General features: G+C 40.0%; 1 protein-coding gene across 1 annotated transcript in view; it reads left to right on the top strand.

Annotated features, from left to right (window-relative positions):
- Positions 1-25,690, top strand: part of SWAP70 (switching B cell complex subunit SWAP70) — a 39,749-nt gene that overhangs the window by 7,822 nt on the left and 6,237 nt on the right. The window contains exons 2-8 of the mRNA XM_051621436.1: positions 174-314; positions 6,330-6,503; positions 16,134-16,361; positions 19,751-19,897; positions 20,125-20,233; positions 21,521-21,702; positions 24,783-24,890. Coding sequence (XP_051477396.1) covers positions 174-314; positions 6,330-6,503; positions 16,134-16,361; positions 19,751-19,897; positions 20,125-20,233; positions 21,521-21,702; positions 24,783-24,890 — 1,089 coding nt within the window. The remainder of the gene's footprint in view (positions 1-173; positions 315-6,329; positions 6,504-16,133; positions 16,362-19,750; positions 19,898-20,124; positions 20,234-21,520; positions 21,703-24,782; positions 24,891-25,690) is intronic.

Raw genomic sequence — 25,690 nt, 5'->3', positions numbered from 1 at the left:
ATTTCATTTGTAAATGTGCAACTCGCTGAAGTTATGAAGTCCTTGGAGTCAACATTTTTAGTTAAGGTTTGTTTTTTGACAAAAATCCGCATAGCAATGACAGGTCTGCTCTGGAAGGAACACAGAATGGTTAAGGCCAACAGCAGCATCACTGATTTCTCTTCTGTCCTTAGGTCCTTTCTCACAACTTATGCACAGTGTTAAATGTTCCCCACGACCCAGTGGCCTTGGAAGAACACTTTAGAGATGATGATGAAGGGCCAGTTTCCAATCAGGGTTACATGCCTTATCTAAACAAGTTCATCTTGGAAAAGGTAAGTTTTGAATTCTTGTGTACTGTTTTTCCATTTATCAGGCTGTGTATTAGAGTCTTTTTACAGTAGACGTCTGCTTGCAGGAAGCATGCTGGTGTGAGTGCCTCTGGGGTGGTGCTGGGGCGGGTACTCTGGAAAGCCTGTGCCTTAAAATGGAAGGATGAACTGTTCTTTGCTTTTTTCTCTTCTTGATTTCTGTTTCCTGTTACATCTGGTTATTGTCTGAGCTGTGTTAATGCAGAACCCTGTTCATATTAATAAAGCACCTCAGCTTGAATTTATATGAACATGTCTTGGAGCTACAGATTGTCCCACTTTTTACTACAGCTGTATTATTGTAGGCTCCATTGCAAACAGGAAGGGCAAAAACTGTCTTTAATGTCTATTCACAAGGTATTTTAATAACCAGATACCTTAAGATAATTAGAGTGGGCAATGTTAGAGATTGTTGTCAAGCTTCATCTAGCAAGTTCTTTCCTTTCACATGAGCACTCAGTCTTCTGTTGTGCCTTGTTTGGGGGGAAGCTCTGGAAAGCCAGCAGGGTTTCCCCTGCTCTCCCCTCCATCTTGTTGATGAATAGGTAGTCAGTGGGACAGAGCTGGGCTCTGGGAGCTGTGTGTTTGAGATTTAGGTTGAAATTTTTGAAAATAAAAAAACTGTCTTCCTGCCTTTTTTCTGACAGCTTTTGTTGAGAGACTGGTCTAGACAATAAAAACAATCCCATGTGATAGAGCAAACATAACTTCAATACCACTGATTTCCCATATACTTGGGGGCTGACCCCAGAAGCCCTCAAACTTGGATGTTGAGGCTGCAGAGATGCATAGATGCTTGCTTTCTTTTATAAGTCCTGAACTGACATGCTGCTGAAAAGTCCATTTCAGCAATTTCAGATTATGCAAACTCCTTAGCCTGATCTGATAATTTTTGCTGCTTCATTAATCTTCATTTAATACTGGTGGAAAATGTAATATATAAAATGCATTCTGGCAGCTTGGAAGCAGGAGAATCTTCATGTATCCAGCTATGACTAAAGCTTATCAGCTCCTGTGCCTGTCTAGTCTGTGTTTCTCATACACAGTAATGGGCTCCTTTTTTTATACGTGAGAGTTGTTGGCTGTTAATACACATAAAGGTACCCACTTAATGTCTTGGTTGTTTGATGTTGGAGAATCTAGCTCTGTCCTTAAGAAATTTACAATCTGATTTCCACTTTGTTTTGGCTGGCTGAGCTCCTGTAAGATTCAGCAGAGACCAAGCAGTTTGTATACAAGTTTTGAGGTAAAAGAAAAGGCCTTACTTTATTTTGACCAGAGGATTACAGTAGCAAGCCATTAAGTAAAAGAAGGAGAGAGATGGAAGGCTTTTTCAAATATAAACATGCTTTATTGTTGAAGGGTGTTTATAGGAACAACAGCTGTGGAAATGAGGAGCCATTGGATATAAATAACATTTTAATTTGAAAATGAAAGACCTGGCCACACAAGCAAGTTGTAAATTTACAGGGTTTAGCTACTCTGGAGTACCTTTTTACCTCATGGTAAGGACAAAAGACAAGCTACATTACCTTCTCATGAAAGCAAAGAGCTTTCTACTGCATGTAGTTTCTTGTATTGTTTTATTTTTACACTGATCTGTCTTCTGATAATTGCTTGATAGACCCATACCAGTAGTTCATCTTAACAGATGAAAGTGTTGAGGAACAGGATTAAATTATGTGTAACTTCAAGTTATTTAAACTGTGTAGATATGTACTACTAAAAGTTAGTGAAATTCTTCAGACAGAAGGTTATCTTTGTGGACTAGAAAAATGATTGTGACATCTTATCTTTTAGAGATGACTTTACATCAGTGCCAAAAGAAAACATGCAGCGGGATGAAGTCATTGGTTCATGTTGTGTTTCCTTTGTTTGAAACAAACAAGCAAAAGAGCAAACAAGAAACCTCTTATTTTTTTATTCTTCAGGGGTGTAAGCTGTTCTTTTAGATGGCGTGATTGTAAAACAAATGCTATTAATTTGTGCTAGTAAGCCAAGCTACTAAAGAAGGACTGATACTTGAAAGCCCCAAAATACAGAGGAATTTGTCTCAATTTCCAGTAATACATCCTCTGATGAATTAATTGATTTAAGCAAAAGCTACCTGCTCAAGAGAGACTTTTTTTTTTTAATCTCAGGGTGTTTTGCTTTAAAACATTAGTAGACTATTTAAAGAATGAATCTGTAGATTTCTTTAAAGCAAGTGTGTTACTGTGACTTAGTTTTATTGAGAGGCCTTTGTAACCTTTTGAAATAACTTCTGTTGTACTCTTAGATGCAGTTGTAGCTTTTTATATTTTTTGGTGCTGGCTTACCATGTTACCCTGCAATAAAGCCTCTTAATATAGAACCAAGGAGTTATCAAGAAAGGCACAAGTTTAATGAGGCAAACTGGTTGCAACTATATCCTTTATCCAAATAGGGAATTTGAAGAAACAGTTTGAATAATTAGAACTGAGTTATTGATGATTTCTAGTATCATACTGCTTGTTACTTAGCAGACAGCTGTATCTAGGATTTTCCCACATATGAAACAAAATCTGTTCTTGCTCTGTAAGTGTCACTTCCAGGAGTGGGCTGTCGCTTGCTAGTAAAATTTGTTTTACATGATGTCATAACCATATTTTAGCATGTTCCATTATTTACAATCTATGTCTTTTAACACCAATTGAAAAGATTTTCTTTTTGGTGATGTTGATGGTGGTATTTTACAATGTTTTATTTATGGCAGGGAAGAAACATAGTACAGTGAGACAAAGAAGGACTTAGTTCTAAACCTCAGGTTATCTCATATTCCAGATAACTTAAGTGAATGCTATTTACACTCCAATGCTTGTTACATTTTTGGAACTGATCTGATCACTAGCACTGAAGCCAAATATTTTTTGTGTTTCCTTATGTTTTAGAGTTATTTGGTAGTATATTGATGATGGTAAATCCCACTTGGCATGTGTAATTGCAAGTAGAAATTAAAGATCTAAAAACTGTATGGGCTTTGCTGCATTTTTCTTTTGATTATTTTGTAAAACTTTTTAGAAAGGGAAGATATGTGTCTTTTATGTATCATGTTTTTATCTCTATGAGTTCAAGCAGTTTTAAGGTTGGAGGGGTTCGTTCATTTGCGTGTTTCATCATCTGGACAGATTCATACAGGTTGCAAGCAGAATGAGTATTCTGGCCAAACACAACTGAAATTCTGATTTCTCAGTTGAATGTCATAAATTTCTTATTTTAGTTTCACATCAAGATGATTTCAGTGTAGTCTCACTGCAATTTAATAGGTTTTGGGGAATCCTCTTTAAATTTCAGGATAGTCTTTGACCCAGTCTGTTTTTATAAATGTGTGTGTTTTTCATGTCATGAAACAGCAATGTGACTGTTTTTTTGTTGGTTTTTTTTTACATCATTACCTCCTGTTTGAAAAGTTTCAAATTTGACAATTTCTTAACTGATTTGGAAGTATAGTTTTGCAGATCAGTTAAATTATAACTTTAGAAACTGTTCAAATGTTTTCAATTTTGGAACAATGCTTAGAAATGATCTCTGGAATTCAGAGAGATTATTCATTCAGAATAATTATTATGTTGCCATCTACAGTGGAGTGTTGCTAGTCAAGGAAGTCAAAGTAGCACAGCCAAGACTTTCGTAGTATGGAGTTAGCTTGAAAGCAGTTTGGGTTTAGTTGCAGCATTTTCACCTTCCTTCCCCTCCCACCCCATGCAAATGTACTCGAAGAACATAGGTACAGGGAATAGTTGGCATTGCTACATGGAATTGCTGAGGAAAAAATGTATTCTTTTTTAGAGACCTATTTCGCTCCATTCCTGACTCCCAATATTTCCAGAACAACAATTTTTTTTTATTTCCTTTATTTAACAGACAGCCTGATCATTTAGAAAAAAACACAGAGGCGAATCAATTATTTTTGAGAGATGGAACTTGTGTGCTTAACTGATTCTTGCTCCTGAGTATTCCTAAGCAGCATCTCTCCTCTGGATGCTTTGTGAGTCCCATGAAGTCAATTTCAGCCTCAAGTCTGGATTCTGAAAATAGTATTTACATGTCTAAAGTGGGACTTCTGGCACAGCATGATCTAGTTCCCTGTGGCAAAATGGTCCTGCTTGGCTGCTGCCTCATCATAGTGGCAGTCATATGCTCTAGGTGAGATGGGTTTTGACATGAGTTTCTGAGGCACATGCAATCCAGCTGTGTCATGTGAGCAGAAACCACACACTTTCCTTTACCCCAGCTGGGGTCTGTGCCTTTCTCCGCCCATCTCCCTGTGGTCATTGGTTGCTGCTGTGCTTTAAAGCATAAGCAGGTTGTAGAGCAACCCACTTGGTTTGCAGTGCTTAGAGCATGTGCTAGGTGATGGCTGTAGAAAAGGAGATTTCCTACCTACCCTATCAGCATCTTCCTTGGGAGAAGCATAACCATCAGGACATTCCCAAGGTGGAACTGCTTATCATTAGGGTGGGTGAGGCTGCTTTAGGAAAGAAGGCAAGCTTCATTGGGCAGGGAGGACAGACAGGAAAAAGCACTGGCAAAAGTAGCCAAGGGATAAGGTGCTGGCAAATTGAAGGAGGAAGGAAACCTGGCTTCTAGCCCTTCTTCCAAAGGGTATTTGTTAATTTAGCTGGTGTTTCATTAAAGACCCATGTTCATTCTTCAAACAGCCAGGATGCTGAGTTTGTGGCTATAGCAGCTATAGCTCCTACAGCTTCTCCCTTCTTCACATGAAAGCTGTAGCCTGTAGCCAGCCTGTTGCTCTGTCACTTACATTGGTGGCCTGCTCTGCAAGCCTGCCAAGTCTGTGCCTTCCTTTCATAGTCTGACTTCTAGTCCTAGAAACTGTACTGTAAAGTCAATCTTGGCATAGGATTGGTTTCCTGTTTACTTCTGTCTTTTTTTTTTTTTCTTCTTCTTTTTTTCTTCTTTCCCTTACCCACATAATTTCCTCCACTTCCTGAGTCTCTCTTTGACTTAGCCACAGTGGCTCACCCTCCACTATATTTGACCATTTACCAGACTGGATAGGAAATCATACAGTTTGCAATGGCATCCTTGAAGCATCTACGATGGATGGTTTGGCTTGTCATACGAAAATGTCACTGAACATTACTGTAATCTATTTCATAATCATGCTTTCTGAAATCTCAGGGGACTTCTATTACAGTGCAGAACATGCCTTTATCAGTTACATATTGAAAAGAAATAGCATTGCTAAACTGTAGGGAGATAAACAGATTTAATTTTCTAGCATAAATGAGGGTCTAAGAAGAAAACAGAGGAAATTAGAGCTTTCATATGTAAGTCATTCACAGATGGGCATGTACAGTTACTAGGTATTATAAAGGATAATGAAAACAAGAGGAATTTTTTTTTTATCAATAACATGAAGATTTGCAAGTCTGAGAAAAAGAAAAGCTCTTAAATGTTAGTGTTTCAGAAAAAAATTATTACATATTTATTAATATTCTACAAGAGTTGCATTTGAGTAACATGAAATGGCAAAACGTATTAAGGGTCTTTTGCAGCTGTTGTTCCAATATTGGTTTTAGCATACACACACACAGTTTTGGCTATAATGGTTTCCAAATTTGCTATATAAAATCTCAGAAACTCAGTGCAATAGAAAGGCAGTTGGAACTAATACAGTTCTGAAGAAGGTTTGGAAGCTGGAGCTTATGTCCTAGAGGAAACACAGAATCCAGTAGTCTCCTTCACATGAAACCAGGCTGTTATTAACTCAACCAGAAATTGGAGGTTGGATGTAGATTTTGCTGGAAGAAGTCTTGTAGTTGACCCCATGCAGGAAGTCAGACTAGGCTGCTGCAGTGCTCTTTTTGGGCCTAGACATTTCTTGCAAACTAGAATTTTCTTAGTGCTTCCTGAGTGACTTAGCCTGTTAAACTTTGTCTTTTATTCTGTGTTGTTTGTGCATATTAATTTTTTTGTTAAATCTTTTCATTTTAGGTTCAAGGAAACTTTGACAAAGTTGAATTCAACAGGATGTGCTGGACTCTCTGTGCAAAAAAGAACCTCTCTAAAAGCCCTTTGCTGATTAGTGATGAAGATGCATTTAAAGTGTGGGTTATTTTTAACTTCCTATCAGAGGACAAATACCCTTTAATCATTGTACCTGAGGAGGTAAGAAACAAAAACTTAAGCTGTTTAACACCAGTTTAGTTAATGTCCCACTTGAACTATACTAATGTTTGCTACTCTCTAGAGATTTAAGATAAAATAATTGTTTTATATAAAACTTTTATTCCCTTCTTTTAAAAATAGAAGGCCTTGGGTGCTTTTCTTTGTTTTCCAGGGTGCATATGTGGGGATTCCCATAGGGTATTTTTGTTATCTATAGCTATGTGTGTCTGTCGTTTAAACAGCCTGGACTAAGTGGGACATGCTTCTTGCCCCCCAGTAAATAGCTTATTTTGCATTCTGTGAGGACTGACTTGTGCTGGGGAGACTAGCTCCAGTACCAGAGCTCTTGAGGTTCTTGCTTTGCTCATGAGTAGTACATGTATGTGATCTTTAATCCCTGCGCTTGCTTACATGTGATGAAAGTTTTGCACAATTAGTACATCAGTGTGATTCTGAAAAACGGTTCTCCCCTCCTCTCTGGTTACTGTGACTTGCGAGATGAGTCTTTAGTCTCATGTCACCCTCCTGATGAAAAGGAGAAGTATGAACTTTTCTGATGATGCTTGTTTCTGATGAAAAGCAGACATCACCTGAGCACTCTTGCTTGAAATGGTTGAAGGAATAATACCAGAGATATATCTTCGTACTTGAGGTTAATGAACAAGTATGGGCAGTGCACAAATAGGTATTTTAACCTTAAAGTAAGATTGAGGTATCTTGACAGTTCTCCCTTTGGGGAGTGGCGAGGGAAGAAGCAGAAAGATCAGAACTGTAGGCATAAATAATCTGCAAAACTGTGTGCTGGTTAATAAATGTTTGCAAATTGTTGAACAGAGATCAGAACAGTCTGATTTACATGCCAGTACAATAAAACTGCTGAACTCCAAGCTGTTCAGCCAAACCATAACTCCCCTATCAAAATTAACTGCTTGTTTTTTTTCTTATCACACACTTTTTAGGAGGAGACTTTCATGTTGTACAGTGTTTCTGTTTTTCCCAGACTGGTGATGACAGGGCCCTACCTGGCATGCTATATTCCCATAAGAAATGGGACAGTCTTCTTGCTTTCTTTCCTGTTTTTTCTGTCAGCTCTGGGAAACACAGATCATGGCTATAAAAGCTAAGACAGCACCTTTCCAATTGGTGCCAGATTTGGCTTTGGTAGAAGGTCAGAGCCACTAACAAATGTCAAAACTGGGGCTCAAATCCACATCTCTGGTTTGTCATTGTGTTCCTTGCTGTCTCACCAGAGGGTATTTCACATTGCCTTTTTGGTTGGCATGATTAAAAGCTTCAGACCTGCCAGCTCTGGAGCGCCAGCATTGATCATTTGCTCCTCCTCCATCAAGCAAGTCCCCAGACTTCTGCTGCCTTCTGTAGCTGAATCTGGGTAATGGCAATGTGTCTGTTTGCTGGGAGATGGGCTGCAAAGTTGGCTCCAAGCCTAAGAGGATTTCAAGATTTCACAGCTGCTGTTGTTTGCTTTCCTTCCCATCCTTAATGTCCAGGGTGAACCTGTTTTACTCTTCTACTTGGAGTATTTTTAAAATTAGAGTGGATCTGCACCCACATCTCCTTGATTACAGCAAGATTGAAATTGTGCAATACTGTTTAAAGAAAGCTTATAGAGCCTGACAAAGAAAGGCTGCTCTGTTCTTACCGTATACAATGCCTGGATTCACTCTAACCTTTTGCCTTAGACCACAGAGGTAATTTAATCAACCAGTGAAGGAATGCTGTCTGTTGAACTCCCTCCTTTCTGGCTTGCATTGGTCCTCCCCAGGTTCTCTGTGCTTTTGGAAGATTCCACATTTACTCATTTATGCTTTTACACAGAATTCAAAAAGTAAAGATGCAGTTTCAGTTTCAGTCAGTTTTGCTTTTTCTCTGTGTGACTTTTCGTATCTGCCTTTTAAGTTCTTCTGTCTGTTTTTTTTGTTGTTGTTTGTTGTTTTTTTTTTTAATATTAAATCTAAACTCCAGATTTGCAAAGCATTTTTTTTTTAAATAGCAGTTGTTGTTCTAGTGCTGAGAATTTCTACCTGAAAATAACTCTTTTCAATAATATTCAAAATTAAACAGGTACCTAGTGAAGGTATTTAATTTTATGCCTCTTGAGTTAGTAATAAAACTTGATGATATATTTAGCCTTCACTACATTATATTGTGTCCTGTCATTAATTACAAAATGACTTGCTTGTCATGTATAAAATGAGGGAATTTTTGCAAAGTGAAGAACACAGGAGAGGGTGATGGAAACATTGCTCTTCTGGGATGTTAGTTAATGTAACCCTCTCACATGTTACTATTGCTTCTCAGCCAGGGAGCAAGCTCTCCTTCCTTCCCTGTCTGTTGCTCTTATCATTTGCTGAGAATAATGCATCACAGGCTTTATTGCAGTTTCTCTCTTGGAGCCCTTTGTGTGAGATCCAGCTGTTGTGCCTTCTCCCTCCTTTCCACCTCATAGGCTTTTGGGTTTTGGAGATTTTGTTTCCCTTTTATAATTAGGAAACTTACCTCGTACTTTCATGTTGGAAGTGTGATCTCTTGAAGATTTTTGCATCCCATGTTGTGGATAGGAAGACAGATCTTCTTAGGTCTCCAATGAATCATAGAATGGTTTGGGTTGGAAGGGACCTTTAAGTTCATCTAGTTCCAACCCTCACAGGGACATCTTCCACTAGACTAGGTTGCTCAAAGCCCTGTCCAAACTGGCCTTGAAGACTTCCAGGGAGGGGGCATCCACAACTTCCCAGGGCTATGTGTTCCAGTGTCTCACCACCCTCATAGTGAGGAATTTCTTCCTTATGTCTGATCTAAATTTACCCTGTTCCAGTTTGAAACTGTTCCTCCTCACTCTTTCACTCCATGCCTTTGTAAAAAGCCCCTCCCCAGCTTTCCTGTAGGCCCCATTCAGGTACTGGAAGGGTGCTATAAGGTCTCCTCTGAGCCTTCTCCAGGATGAGCAACCCCAACTTTCTCAGCCTGTCTTCCCAGGAGAGGTTCTCCAGCCCTGTGACCATCTTCACAGTCCATGTCCTTCTTATACTGGGGACTCCACAACTGGATGCAGTATTCCAGGTGGGGTCTCATGAGAGCAGAGGAGAGGGGGAAAATCTCCTCTCTCAACCTGCTGGTCACATTGTTTTGATGCAGTCCAGGACACTGGAAATTCTGGGCCAATTTTGTATCTGGAAAACTCTCCTTCTTGGGAGTAGTTCCACCTTCTTTGCACTGCACTGACTAAAGATTGAGGCTGCTGTCCTTCCTTCTTGCTCATGTTGTGTACTTTTGCACTAGTGCTGCTGTGTGAGGCCTTTCATATTTGACAGCTAATTGTGGTGGGGCTGTTAACCCCATCTGCAAAGTGTTAAGTCTTGTTTCCCTGCCTAGGTGTTGAACAGGCAGCAAATTAGGAACAGCTACAGCTCAACCAGAGGAGGGGAGACAGTCTACTTTGGAAAGGTTTTGGAGGCAGAGGAAAGCTTTAGAAGGAGCAAAATGAGGAGAGAGTTATAAAGAGGGAATTTGAAAGCAGAAGAGAGGTGACATAAGGGCCAGAAGTTGCTTGTTTAGAGAAGGCTAGACTGAAAGCCAGAAGGCAGCATCTGGCCAGTGCTCCTCACCTGCCGTGGAAGGAGAGATGGCAGGCCCCACACCTGAGGGAAATAAGGTTAGTAAAATCCAGTGGGGCCTGGCTGGGAGCTCCTTCCCTCACTCACAGCTGGTCTTTTCCACTAGATCATTTGAGATGCACACATCCAAGTGTGTTTCCTTCAGCTCTTGCAGGAATTACCTCTTCCATAAGAAGAGTAAAATAAAGGAAAGAAGGGTGAAGAGAACTGTAGCCAGAGCAGAAGTATTTCTTGTCTGCCTTGAGCTCCCCTTACAACTTACCTCTTAGTTGCTACTGACTCATTTGTGTGCCTTGGCATTGCTTAACCAGACGTTTTCTATTTTATGAAAAGGTTTCCAAACACTTCCCCTTTCTTATTTCTGGACATGTGACTGCAGCCTTGGGAATGCTTTATCGCCCGAAAGCTGTGGTGTGTAGTTAGCTGTGTTTCTTGGCCATTCTTAGTGGTGAAACTTGCAGATATGTGTAGTGCAAGCAGCACACTCCTGGTGTTTTGCAATCTGGTGTTCACGTAACTTGTTTTAAATAGACCAAATGTATTTGGTGTCTTTGCTTTTTAAGCCTGATTTCTTGAGGGAAGAAGATTTGTGTGTTTTTCACTTGTCCTCTAGCCTTCAACTGTGTTAACGTGTAGCTAATCCTCCTAGTTAGGATAAAGAGGGTACAAAACTGCGCATTTGAAAAGTAGGTGATACTGTTTTAGACAGAGGAGATGACAGTCTGAAGCTGTCCAGTGGTGATTCTTCCAGAGGCATTTCTTACAGAAAAAGGTTTTTCATGATCCCATTTGTTTCCTTGGTCTGCATTCTAGTATCAGAAACTGATACAGTGAATGAAATACTTGGAATTGAATCTTTGCTGTTCAGAAATAAAATCAAAACTGATACAACTAGGCTGACATCTGCTTGTGTTGGGTTTTAATTGACCCATGACCTCTGCAAGTTGATGACAATGGTTTGAAAGATGCTTAGTCACTTATGACTTGCATCAGTTCTTCCCATTTCACTACTCTTTTCCTTGATTGCTGCAAAAAATAAGAGTTTTCAGCTTATGCAGCAGCTTATCTGTAGGATTTGCATGTTTACATGCTACACTGTTTTTTGAGTTTACCTTTTATTAAATGACTTAATCCTAATTTAATTTTAAAAAAGAAAGAAGATAATGGCTTGCACTGCATAATGAACACAGTTTTTGCAAAGTCTATTAATCCAAAGTAGCTATTGTCTGTGAAGTTTAATAAACTCTAGTATGGGGGTTTTTTTGTTAGTGGAAAGGAAGAAACAAATATTGGACTTAAAAGTAAGCAATGTTCTGATGGGATTAAAAAAAAGGCATTGATGATGACTGTGAAAGGGGATCTAATTGCTTTCATGTCTCTTGCCCAGTAATGTGCTTCCATAGAATTTTGTACAATGCGAACAGACTTTTTACATCTGCTCTGTTAATGTCACGAGCCTTATTTGAATAGTGTGAACCAGAATAGCCTTGTCTGCTGCGCTCTGCTGGGCATGAAGGCCTCCTTGACATGGTCTTTCATTTTCTGTCTTCCACGAGACCCACTTGTATATTAGAAAAAATATGTGAAACATCTAAGGTACTTCATTTGTCATGGAGGATGGTGCCAGGAATACCTGGAAAAACAAATAGGTATTGAAACATGGGGAAAAAAAAGTGTCCTCTGAAAAAAGGTACCAAACAGGCTGCATAGCTCATGTTAAAGAGCCTCTGCTCTTTGTATTATTTTTTGCTTTCTCTTGACGAAATTCTGGGTGAAAAGTTTCTGTTGATTCAAGATGGAAGCTGTTTTTCATACTGTGGAACCAGCTGATCCGTACTTGCATAGGTAGAGTTAGCAACCAACCCCTTTGTGTTTTTACATCCATATCTGAAAGTAAGGTCCAATCAGAATAGAAGCAAACGTTGCTTCGTGTTTGGTTTTCAACACTACAAGAGTAGATTATGTTTAAGCCATTAGACTTAATTTGTCAGTTATTTGCTGAGTTGACATGTCTCTTTGTGGAGGGCAGCTGTCCTATGCTCTCAGAGGTTTCTCATTTGAGCAGATAATGAATGGTTTCTTACTTGCTTCCATGCTTACCAGATCCAGCTCACTTCTTTCTATTTACCTCACACTGTTCCATATCTATATCCCACCGCAACTATTTGATTTTCTATTGATCAGATATGTTAGAGAATTATTTTCTGAGGATTTTGGTTAGCCATGTAGTTATCTGAATGCAAGATGAAGCTTGATTTTTTTTTTAATTTATTCTTATTTTATAAATAAAGTTTTAATATGCACAAGTCCATTTTTTGTTAATAAAACGTAGTGTATTTTAAAATGAGATATTATATGTACTTTAATGGGATTTGTGGTCATGTTAGCAACTTGTTAATGGGTGGTTAGCATATATAAATGTTTAAATCTGTTCTGATAATAAAAATAAGGTAAAATGCATACAAATAATATTAAAGAGAAGGATATGTTGACTTACTTTTAGTGCATTACATAATTATGTGTACTAAACACAGTTTCATGTTGCTTCTTTTCCAGACCTTTAGTTTGATACACGTTTTGTTCCATATGGCTGGAGCAAAAAAGTGAAAAAAATCTATTCAGCAGTTATTTTTTTGTGTGTGTTGTCTCTTTGTCTGCAAGTGGGTCCTAGTACTTTGAGATAATTAACCAAAGGAATTTGAGAGCTGCATGCCTGAAGCAGTGTTAACAGGTTGTGAAATCTTGGAATGGTACATTTTAAAGTTCATTAAGTTTTAATGATATATTTTTTTAATGCTGTCTAGCATTTTGGTTGATAGATTATCTGCCTAATTAAGCCTAAGTTATTTCAGCTTTTCTTTCAACTAAAGTACAGGATTGTAGTTCAGAACTGATGCTGCTCAGAGGGACTGAGCTGAGTAGCAGAATGTATTTTCAACATGGGGAAAAAGTTACTCCTGCATTGATGGCAGAGTTCATTTCAGCTCATTTAGGAGGTTTGTTTTAAAACAAGTTCCCAGTGCTACTTTTCTTGCACGCTGTGAAGAGCTCTTTTGGGTTGTTTTTGGTTTTTTTTTTTTCTATAAAACTTGCCTGGAATAGGAAATAAGCTGCTTCCTGCCTTTAACAGATAGCTGAGGATTTATGGTAGTTGATGCTTAGGAGTCTTGGATTAATTTTTTAATTTAGGGATTTTTGAGAATGAACCCCAGCAAAGTATATTTTAGAGATATTTAAAGGAACTAGTTACTGAATTTAACAGAAATCTGTAAAGGTTGTATGTTGGTTGCTTGGGAGGGCATGCTAAAATTTCCTGGCTATCATGTGATGGTACTCAGCAATTCTGAGCTGCATGTGGAACCACTGCAGAGCAGAGTTTCATGGCGTGTTCTGGTGAAGGTGAGCAGGAGTGAAGGTGGCCCAGCAGAGCCCTGGCCCTGCAGCAGCAGGAGGCCCATGCCTCCCTCTCTGGCCTGTGCACACAGCCTGCACAGGAGGTGAAGGAGGTGTGTGTGCACCTGTGTCCTCGCTGAGGAGTGCTTTCCTCAAATGGCAGATGGGCACAGCACAGAGCTGAAAGTCATCTCTGCTGATTACCATAAACCTTGTGCCCTGTGGTAGCTACACTTGACTACAGTTTGAATGCTGCTTTTGCAGAGGCCTCTGTTCAAATAGTATTGTTGCTAGTAAGAATTGCATGAGGAGCTGAAAACACTGAAATGCTCAGTGAAGCTGAAATGAAAAGCAATGTCCTTTACAACTTTTGTACACACCCTGAAGGCAGATTTTGTGCCTGGCTAGCCTGTCTTCTCTTAAGACAGTTTACAAGGATAGCCATATCTTGGAGGGCTGCATGCTTCCTGCTTGTTCAACTGAGCAAGAACTTTCCTCTAGACCATGCAACAGATGTCAGTAGCTTCTCCATTTTGCTGTAACGTTAGTTCATGTGCTACTAGAGTAGGGGCTGTGAGACTAAGAACAGTTACTGAGCTGAAACAGTAAAAATCACCCCTCTGTAGAGTGCGTTTGGTAATTTACTGCTTTGCCAGATGCGTGTGTTCTGGTACACACTTCATAGATGTGAAGGAAGGAAAGGATTTCCCTGGAACAGTGGCAAGAGAGAGAAGCAGCAGCCACAAAATCAGCACGTATTGTGCATCAAGACCTTGAGGCCTGGGACTTCTTGTGGTGAAATGTGTGGGGGAAAACTACCACTTTATTTCATTGTACCCCCAAATTGCTTGCATAAAGACTGCTGGGTGCTCAAAAGCCCGTTAGACCAGCTGAAAGGTGAATCGAAGCTGTAGTTGAAAAGTTAATCTCTACTGTAGTGAAACAGTCTCTGGCTCTCTCAGCTGGGGTTTTTCTTACCTGTGGGACAAATTACACTGTGTTTTCAAGCAGTGCTGAGGAACGGAGGTGAGTCAGCATTGATGATTAGACAAACGTAGTCCTGGAAAGCATTTGGTTTCCACCACTTTTTAATGAGGCACATTTATGCTGTACACCTTAGTCATTTTAGAGAATGGGATTCAGACTCCTGAGTCACTTTGTGATTCTGAAACTATCCCTAAAATAGGTAAACTGAAAGTGGAGCAGCGAGTCCTGAAGGACTAGCCTTCAGAAAAGCAGCACTTGAAGAAATCCATGTTACTTCCACATACAGAGAGAGACTGTGAAACGATGGCGTTGCTTTCCCTTCCCACCTCCACAGGGCAGTTCCACCCAGCCACATCCCTCCTGCCTGTGGAGAGGCAGGGCAGCCGGGAGGAGGCCTCGCCTGCAGCTTTGGACCGACCTACCAGGAGGTGGTTCTGTGCTGGCTTGTGGTGGCTGCAGACAGGAGCTGGTGCTGCCCTGTCCCTGCGGGGGGCTGATGCAGGAGAGTGGTTTGGTGTGAGGTTACTGAGCACCTCACCCCTGGCTCCCTCCATAGCAAGGCACGGGTGGCTTCACTGTCCACCTTGGCTGGTTGCCGAAGGCAGTTGAGTTCCCTGCAGAGCTGGCAAGGAGCCTGCAGTGGGCCAGTACCTGAAACAGCAGAAGGCCACGATAGCTTGGTCTGTCTTCAAAACTGGGTTAAATGCTGCACTTGGTACCCTGTGACTTTGGTAACAGAAGCTTTGAAGCCTGGCTCGTACTTCGCTGTGTAGATGTCTTTGTAGTAAGACCCTCACCAATTACCTTGTTTAAAGAGCTACTGAAAGCATTTTAGGTGTGCTCAAAGCTGTAGATGGGCTTAGCTTAGAATACTGCCAGGTTTAAAGAGGGAACAGTTATGAGTTTAGTAACAAGATAAAAACCAGATAGAAGAAACCCAGCCTTCTTTCCCTCTTTTTCTTTCTTGTGTTTATTTTGACTTGTGTTATTATCCTGTATATGGTAGTGCTTATGCAATGTTGAAAGATTAAAGGAAAAGGAGAGTTTATTTTGAAAACAATAAAAGTGGACATGAAAAATTTGTTCTTTTACTTCTCTTACCTGCCAAGATTGTTTCCAGTGATGGGAGTACTTGAGAACTGGAGAAGAGGGGTCAGGTGAAGACTAAGGTGTGTGATCATGGTACATGGGTAGTTTTTCATCTCACTTCTTCCAAAGTGCCATATTTTCTTACTCTTTTCTATTTTGTTTGCTTTTTAATCTTACAAGAATACTTCTTGAAACTCGTTGCTTTCCTACATTTTAGTCATCATGTTTTGGAAGCTGCAGTGGGGAAGATCCCATGTGTTCTGTAGGGAATCTGAAAAATTAAAAGAAGCTGTGCTTTCTTCACTATGAAGACAGTAGCTGTGGGATGGGCTTGGCAGTCAAAAGTTGAACTGAGATAGGAGCCTAAAGTATTTGGTAATTAAACCACCCACCCTTAGGGGCCTACATGTGAACATAAGAATCTAGCTGTAGTGATAGTCTCTGGAGAAGCTTATTTTACAGCTCTGAAACACTTGATTTCCATGCCTGCTGTAAATGATTAATTTCTGTTTGTATTTCTGTACAGATCGAGTATTTACTTAAAAAACTCACTGAAGCAATGGGAGCAGGCTGGCAGCAAGAGCAGTTTGACCATTATAAGATTGCTCTCAACACCAGTCGAGAAGGTCTTTCTGCATGGGACCTCATTGATCTCATCGGCAGTGGGCAGTTCAGTAAAGGGATGGACCGACAGACCGTGTCCATGGCAATCAATGAAGTCTTTAATGAGCTCATATTAGACGTACTCAAGCAGGTAAGAAGCACAGAGAAATAATATTTTAAAGTAAAGCTACTGAGTAATCAGAAGATGTTCCAATTTGTATTGAAAATTCTTCACCTGATGGACAATGAACAGGGGGAAATTAGGTAAACTACTTATAATGGTTCTTTAATAGGAGCTTATTTTTATAGAAGAGAAATTGTGCTGCTGTTCGGATTGTTGAAATTGTTGCAGAATTATGGGAGTTGCTTGTTGGGAGAGTTTGTGCTCAGAAAGCAAAAGAAGTGTGCTCTGACTTGAAATAGAGCCCTTTTTATAATGGTGTCAACTGCTTGGTAGCTGACAGAATGGCTACAACATGCTGTCAGTCTTAAACTGGTGACAACTCTTCAGTCTTTGAAAATGCTTTTTTCTAGTTGTATTTACATTGTAGCAAATACAAGTTGTGCTGAGCATAACCCCCATATTGAAACAAGAGGGTTTGGACAAAGGCATTGCTCCAGATGAGAGATAAGTTACCCCACTTCAGCAGGGCCAAAAGGTGTAGAACAGCTCCAGAGTTCTCTCTCTGTTTTGCTTAGCAGGGTATTTGAGTGACAACCTGTACTCAAACACAAGAAATCATGTTGGCCTTTTAATTCTTAGCAAGTTTCTGTTAATCTTTGGTTTATTCAGATTTCCAGTGGCTAGATTATCAGTTTAGGAATTACTTTAAAAACTTCATTTTTTTTTCATGGGAAGTATAAATACCACAGGGAGCCGAGGGGTCACAGCAGAGCTTACCTAGAGAGCTATTTAAAATGTTCTTTTACCTGAGGGAGAACTTCTTTCCATCTTTGATTTCTTGGCTTCTTGGATAGGAGAGAAACAAAGGCATTCTTGGCAGGCTTTCCTAAGCTGTTCTGAAGAAATCATCAGAAGGTCTTGGCAAAGGAAATTCTCTCAGAATATCTACAGAACAATGCAAAAGTCTATTTTTGTAACTGCTGGTTGCCTCTTGGAGGTGAGGGCTGGACACACGCAGACATACACACGCACATAGTCAATTGAGGGCAAAATAAAGTCATTCTGCTGTTTAATACCATGAAAAGAAAATAACCAGTGTCAGGTCAGTCCTTCCTCTTGAAACTTGTGATGAAATTTGATTTCTTTTTAGTTTTGATACTGCATTGTGTGTCCCTCTCCCCACCGCCCCCTTTATTCTTCTTATTTTTTAACTGTCTCTTTCCTTTCTTGGTGTCTGGGCTTCTTTCTTAGGCATGTCTGAGTGCCTTTGAATGGCTCCTTGACACTTAACAATAGCTTCTGTCAAGGTTTGGCCCAGCACCTTCTGAACAGTCACGGGCCTGAAGAGACTGGAGTTCCCCATGTTCCACAGGCCTCTGGTTTGGTCACAGCTTGTACCCTGATGCCTTGTTGATTCATGGAGTTGTCCTGTTTATTGCAGTATATGATTATTTAAAGGTCTTTATTAATGACATACTGAATTGTAGCCAAGTCTCATACTACCCTCTTTATTGTGCATCTTTCCTGGATCTCCAAGGCATATGGCAGATAGCATTGATAATTAAATTTGTGATACTTAGTTTTCTGAAAGATTTGTGCTAGTTGGTGTGAGAAGATGCCCAGGAGCTTCCACCAGGCTTTGGAAGATGAGAAGTAGCTGATGCACAGAAATAATAGAGATTTTGCAGAAATTTGAGAGGAAGGTAACAGTCTGACTTGGCTTTGAAAGCAAATTCAGTACATCAGGAAGGGGAAAAACACTTGGCTATGACTTAGACTGTGTAAGGCATGGGACAGGGAAGCTGCAGGAGTCCTTCACACACCCTTGCGACCACCCAGACCTTAGGCCTGAACACGGAGGCGGCAAACAAAGCTGTTCCTCTGCACATCCCTGTTTTGGAGCAAGGGGGTGGGTGGCCAGGGAATAGGCACGGCTGTGGCTCTGGACATACTTAACTGGCTAGAAAAGCTGAGCACAGATGAACTGTATGAGTAGGGGGGTTGTTGGGTTGTTTATTTTTTGTTTTGTTTTGTTTTTCAAACAAAAGAGCTTTGCTAACTGTTCTGAATTTTTTTCCCCTCACACCTGTACAGAAAGACACCTTTGACTTAAATATGCCACAGCAGATGCATTTGTTTGCTTGCATCCAAGATTGCTATAGCTAAAAGGCATTACAGAAAAATGTTCCTTCATCTTCTTTCCAACTCTTAATCTGGAGTACCTTTGAGTACAATGCTTTTTGTATGGCTTGTTCATAGCTGTATTGACATAGGTGTTTTAGTTTCATCTGTGACTTGATTTTTTTTCTGAAGTTAGGAGTCAGACAAAGGTATGTAAGTAGCTGGGGAATGTAGTTTCAGAAACGTCAGGTATAGCTGGAATATTGGCAAACTTTGAAACTCTAAATTAAAGACTGACTAGGTCACAGCAGTTTCCCTGATAAGACCACTAAAAATCAAACACGTGAAAGAATGACCCATGATTATATCATTCCCTGTGCACCCTCTTTTCCATGAGATGTTTTTTGTATTGCCATAGCCACAATGGATAGTGTATAATAGAGTTACTATTATACAGTTACTATAACTGCACTTAGTATTGATCCTTATTTCTGAGATATGTTAATATTCAATAGAGGCAAACTTGAATGATTTGATCATGATGCCAGCTGTATTTACTGTCATTACAGAAGATTCTTAAGTTTTGTTATTTGTATAAAGCTCAGTGGCCAAGTATGGGCTTCTCTTCCTTCTTCTGAAATAGTCTTCTTATGGCTTTCAAGTGTTTTTCTCATATAGGAATTTAGTGGATCATCTGTCAAGGAAAATAAAACACTATGAGTGAAATCTTGACATTATTTAAATCAAGGTACAACTCTGTTCCTTTAAGGAAAAATGCAGGCTTGACCAGTGCTCCCATATTCTGTCCAATAAAAATGCCAGGGGTATGGTTCTGTTACCAGTTTCTCTAGCATTCCTTGAAGTGTCCTGTATGGGATCACTTCTTCAAAGGGTGCAGGACTGGTTCTTCAGAGCAACTCTCATGGGAGCATTACAGGTCAGTCTTGGCACTGGCAAATGTCTCTGCTTGACTGAAGAAAATTAAATAGTTGAGCTTGTCAAAGAGGACCAAAGAGCTATCATAATGACTTGATAATGAAATAATATTAATAAAAAATGTTCAGTTTTTCAGATAAGTCGGTTAATTAAAAACTGGACAGAAGAGCAGTGAGTAGTTTCTCATGGGCTAAAAAATGAGCAGTATGCTGGTGTTAGGAATGGAAGTGCATAGGTGAAGTATTTAGGGCCTTGAACTAACTTTTTTGTGTCATCTCACAGGCCTTTAAGCCATATAACCAAAAGACCAGGCAGTTAATAGAGAGTGGGCATTTCAGCTGATCTGTTGCTTTTTACAGGGCTATATGTTGAAAAAAGGTCATAAAAGGAAAAACTGGACAGAACGATGGTTTGTGCTGAAACCCAATATTATTTCCTACTATGTAAGTGAAGATTTAAAGGACAAGAAGGGAGACATCATACTGGATGGCAACTGTTGTGTAGAGGTAAAAAAAAACAAACCCGACCAAAAACTATGACTGTCTCTAAATATAATAAGAATGAATTCTTGTCTGTAGGATGGACTCATGATGTTTTGTTAATGTAATTTTTTTTTTTACTTTATATAAAAGAGGTTCATAAACACTTTTTATAAAGGTTCTTAGTTTTGGTGTTTGTAGCTCTGTAATAAATAACTGCATAAGTGGGGCTAATCCTTTGTCACCTATTCTAGGCTTTGCCTGACAAAGATGGAAAGAAATGCCTTTTTCTCATAAAATGTCAGGACAAGAGCTTTGAGATCAGTGCCTCTGATAAAAAGAAGAAGCAGGAGTGGATTCAAGGTGAGGTTTCAAAAATCCTAGTTGTGTGAAAGTTAAGGTAAGCTGAAGTCTTACAGCTGTGCTTCACTCAAACTTGAACTTGTCTTGTGATTTTTGGTGTCTCTGTTTTGAGCACGTGGAAAAGATCATTAAGGAACCCAAGACTCAAGAAGAATTGCAAGGAGCATCTGCCTCAATTTAGGCAGCCATAGCTGAAATGAAATGGATACTATTGTTTGCTTTTTCTGCATTGACCCTTCTTCAAGGGATGGGGAATATATTGTGATTTGTTACTTTTGGAGAGAAAGGGAAAGCTTGTTCATTTCAGCATCATAAAATACTGGCTTTGCTTTTACAGCTTTGCAGAGGTAGTATGGTTTGGTGAGCTGAGGATGAGGCTGGGAATTGGGGATTCCTTTCTGTTCCCACTGTGAAAGTTACTCCTCTGTGAGACCTTCCCAGGTTTGTGCTGAGTGATAGTGACATGCACGTTTTTCAGAGTGAGGTAGAAGCCCTTGCAAAGGCACTCTTGCCAATGCTACTGGAGCATGTACAGCATTTAAATATTTGGAGCTGTGTGCTTTCGTTTGCACTTCCCTCTTTACCTAACGCATGTGGTTAATTGCATCGAAGTCTGATGTATGATGAATTATTTTGTGGTTCAAAAGGAGAACTTTTTTCACAGCTGCAGTAGGTGAATAAAAGATCAAAATCATCTGCACTTTGCTCTCTGAATATTTTCTCACTGAATATAAGTGATAAGAACTACTTTTCCTCACTGAATATGAGTGAATAAGAGCTACTTTCTTACTGGGAGAAAGTTTTCCCTTGGAGTATCAGTAACAGTAAAGGGTTTAAGGTTGGTTCTAGGGAAGTAAGTGATGCATATATTAGATAACATCTTACTGCTTGATTAGAGTCACTGAATCTAGGTAGTAAGAAATCCAGAAGTGTTGGGTTTGGGGTTTTTATTTTTTCAAGTGACCTTTGTGTCCACTGCCTGTTAGAAGTAAGTATTTGAGTTGACATATTTCCTTGGAATTGCCACGTTATCCTTGTGGCACACGGCCAAGTGTCTTTCACTTTTGGTTTGTGTTGACAGCTGGCCTGATGAGAATTAAGAGAGCTGACAACAGGAGTTTTTTTTTCTGTTTTAAAAATATATTTAAAGAAAAAAAAGCACAAACCACCCCCTCCCCTGCCCCCCCACCACAGATACTCATTCCCTCAGGCTATCCAGACAGCATTTCCCCTCGCTGGTGGCATCTTACTTTTCCTCTCCCCATTGCCTTGCACCCTCCTTTCCAGCCATACAGACCACTGTCAACCTGCTGAAGGCGGGGAGCCCTCCACCCCACAAAGAAGCTCGGCAGAAGCGGAAGGAATTGCGCCAGAAGCTGCTGGCTGAGCAAGAGGAGCTGGAGCGGCAGATGAAGGAGCTGCAGGCAGCCAATGAGAACAAGCAGAGGGAACTGGAGACTGTGAGAAAGGTGGGACTGGGAGCTGCTGCTGACTCAAAGTGGGAGCTTTCAGCTCAGCCTCTGGTTGAGATGGGCGTCTTGAAGTAAAATTTGCCTTCTGTTTCCTGTTCAGATGGGAGGTGAGCTTGTGTCAGCATCAGCCCCCTAGACAAGCAGTTCTGTTGGTTGAGCCTGCAGTAAAGCCTTCAGCAGTGACTGCTGCAGTTTCTAAGGACTGGTCAGCAGGCTTGGGCTAACTCACATGGCCCAGCCCTGTCCCTGTGCTTATCAGGGTGTTCCTTGTAGACAGCTTTTTAGTCTAAGTCTAACAATTGGCAGGAGACAGCAAGGTGTTTTTGCTGTGGCTGCGCCCTGACAGAAGGCTGAACATGCTGATGGATCTTTGGAAGAACTGGTACCTCCACTATAGTTCTCCACAGAGTTGGTTAGTATCCAGCTCTACTTTCTGTCTTGTATTTTTAGTGACTTGAAAGAAGAGTTACTATGGCTTTCTATTGCCATCATACCTTTTAATCAGGAGAAAAAGCTTCTAATTTTCTCTGCAGTAGGACAAAGGGAGGTATAAATATTGAGAGAGCATGTTAAAGGTGTCCACTCTAGAAAGCAAATAAAATAAAATGCAATGTATCTTTTTAAAAGTCTTGTCATTAAGTCACAGTTTCTGGTGAGGAGAAATCTTTTTTTTTTTCCCATTAACTTTGAACTGACAGTACTGATGTAGGTATTGTTCTGTTTACCTTAAATGGAGCTGGACAGTGGAAAACCATTTTTTAAAATTTAACTTTAGCATCTATATTCTTCCATGCATTTAAGAGTCAGAATGCAAAGTGTGCTTCAAAGGGTAGCCTGTGTTATCTGCAAGCTGCTGCTAAGGAATACACTTGTGAACAGAAATCCTAGGGCTGGATTTCAGTGTTGAGTTTATGTGGTAAAAGATGGTGGGAAGATAACATGAGAGTAACCTCAAAGGAGCAGGAGGATATTGACAGGCTCCAGGGAGTTATGTAGGAATCACAATGGGTAAACTAAAGAGAGCTGTGCTGAGAAGCATCTTTTGAAGCAGACTGGATTAAAATTACTTATCAAGGTGAGTAGTTTAGTCTCTGACATGAACTGCTACACACTAAGTGGAATTAGTGGGGAAGTACTGTATTAGAGGAACTTGCAGTGTTTGATTAGTTAGAAAAATGTTCTTCAAGGAAGAGGCTTTGTAAATGGTTCAGGAAACCAAATTGTTCTGGAAAGCTTAGTGTTAGATTTGCTCCTGCTGGCAGTGAGCCACCACTTACACAGCACCTGCCAAAGTGCACACTGAGACTGGGCTCTATTTGGGTAGCCCCTGAAGTACAAAATTTCAGAATAACAGCCTTTGTCTAAAATAGATTGTTTTCATTTTTTTTAAATGGAATTTTAAGATACATACATTGACCAGACTGAGAGGTAAGGATTTTTTCTTGCCAGGAGAGCATGTACAAGACTTGTGCACCCTTTCTGCTTCCATCTGGGATCTTACAGGGGCTTCAGAGACTCTGTGCTAACTGTTGTCTGTTGGAATGGTGTGTTCCTGTTGATTCCCCCTCCCTTGCGCCTCCCAGCATTTGGGACTTTTCCCTAAGCAGCACAGTGTTGCCAGGAACCTTACCTGCCAGGAACAGATGACCTGACACGAATTAAGCAGGAAGCTGCTGATGAAGAGTGGACAAACAGTGTATTTTCTTGTGGAGCGCTCTGGCAGAAGCACCCACCCCTGTCTGTGACTCTGCACGTTCTCCCTCTCAGCTCAGTATTGGCAATGTTTGTTTAATTTCAAAGCAAGGAAGGAAATCAAAAGAAAATTTCACTTAAATAGGAATCTTGGATTTGACTACAATTACATGCTTTTAAATGTTCTGGCAGAGAAGGAATACTGCTTCTGAAAGACTGGCATCATTTAAGCCTTTCAAAGGAGACCAGTTCTGAACTATCTTTTACAGCTTAAAAACAAGCTAGGAGCCTTCTCCTTCTTCCCATCTATTTCAGACAAGCATTTAAAGGAATTAAGGTTTTTAGCTTGGCAGTTTTAGTAATTTAGACATTTCATTAGTTCATTGAGGTTGTGTGAAGGAAGATGGTATAAATGAGGTACATTCAAAATAATATTAAAGAAGATGGGTGTCTCATTTTACTGAAGATCTGTGGGAATAATGTCACCAGCCCAGCATATTACAAAAGAATGATGCCTGCTTTCTGATTTCCTCTTTTCTCTTGTTTCTTAGGTAAATTCTGTGACATAATTAGTTCTCTGTATAGGCAAGGTTTTGGCTCGTACTTGTACACTTCTAACCTTCCATGCATTCTAAAAATACATGCTATCAAAATCCTGATGAAAGGAATAATTGTGATGACTATTTGTGGAGTCAAGATGAAAACTAAAAAAGAAGTTAAATAAGTTGCAGAAAGGTGTGAAGGTACCAGCAGCTGTTGCCTAGCCCTTAGCTCTGACTAGTCTAATTTTTCCCCTAATTTCAAGTGATTATCAACTAGAATTTTACTTACCATACATGGTAATTTCGGGGATGTTAAAGGGATATGATTCACAATAGCACAGTCACTTCTTATAGGCAAAGTTTGTGGCACTTCTGCTTTCCCATGGCAATTTAGTGCTCCTGACTTCTGTTTCTGTATGAGCTCTGCATGCTGGCATGTCAGCACTGGTGGACCTCCTGTGCAGTCCTGCCTGCAACGTGGTTTTCCGTAATAGGTTTCTAGCCCATATGAGGTAGAGAAGGAAAGGTGGTGATTTCTATCAGTTGTGCAAAGGAGGACTCAAAGGAAACTTGGAGGAAGTCTAATAATTGACTTTTCATTGGTAAATTTAAAATAGTCTTGCAAATAACAGGATTAACTACATTTAGAGATTGAGAATAGCCTCAGACATTAAAGAAAAAAAGGCAAGCTGGTGACCTAATGCTCTTTTGTACCATCTGACATTCCATTTTTGTTAAATATGAGAATGTTTAAATAAAATTCCCTTCCTTCTAAATGTTTTAGTTTTGACACATTATTCTTTCATTCTTTTCTTTCCCCTACCCCCTGTCCTTCTCTTCCAGCAACTGGAAGCAGCAGCTGCTCGTGCTGCTGAGGAAGAGAAGAAAAGACTTCAGACTCAAGTTGAATTACAAGATCGCTTCAGTTTGGAGCTGGAGAGAGAAAAAATGGTCAGTGGTGCACATGGTATTTTTGCTGTGATTACAGAGTGAGCAATGCATTCAGCAATTCCTTCCCACCCAGGCAGGCTCTGGAAGAATTCCGCTGGTTTTGCAGGAGGCTGCAGAATGCAACCTGTGTTGCATTTATTAGAGACACAGGAATCGTATTTTTACTAGTGAATTCCAGTACTGGAACAGCTTGCCTACAATTTGTATGGCATCCAAAGCTTAAATTTTAATGAAAAGTTGGGAAGAATTTGACTGTTTGAAAGATTAAGTGCAGACTGAGGTTATCCTGACAGTTTTCAAAGAGGGAAAACCTGAGGCTGGTACATACTATTTGAATATGCAAAGTGAACACAGGCATAATCAAAATGTATTTTAGGAACTTTCTGACAAATATATTCCTAAAATTATTGGGTTTTTTTTATACTACATGTTCCTTTACCTTTATATACACATAGACAAACATGTAGGAAAAAAAAAAAAAAAAAGGAAATATTGTAGCTTTACAGTGGTGTTACTGTAATCCACAAAGAATTTCCGAAAGAACTAATTTTCAGTCTTCAAGGGGTTTGTCAGGCATAACAGGCTTTTCTGTTAGCTGGAGAAAAGAAGTAGAAATAGTCGAGTCACCGTGATGGAACGTCTGGGGACATAAATGCACACAGTGCTGCTTTATGGACCCAGGGTGAATTCCTGAATACAATCACTTTCCGGGTCAGTGGGATTTGGGTTAGCTGAGGGAAAGCAGACTGCAGACCAGTGGAGCAGGACATTCCATCCTACCACACTTGACAGCAAGCCTT

The sequence above is a fragment of the Apus apus genome, chromosome 5 (genome assembly GCF_020740795.1).
Source record: "Apus apus isolate bApuApu2 chromosome 5, bApuApu2.pri.cur, whole genome shotgun sequence".
Lineage (NCBI taxonomy): Eukaryota > Metazoa > Chordata > Aves > Apodiformes > Apodidae > Apus > Apus apus.
The sequence above is the reverse complement of the archived record's forward strand: the minus strand, read 5'-3'. Positions and strand labels throughout refer to the sequence as shown.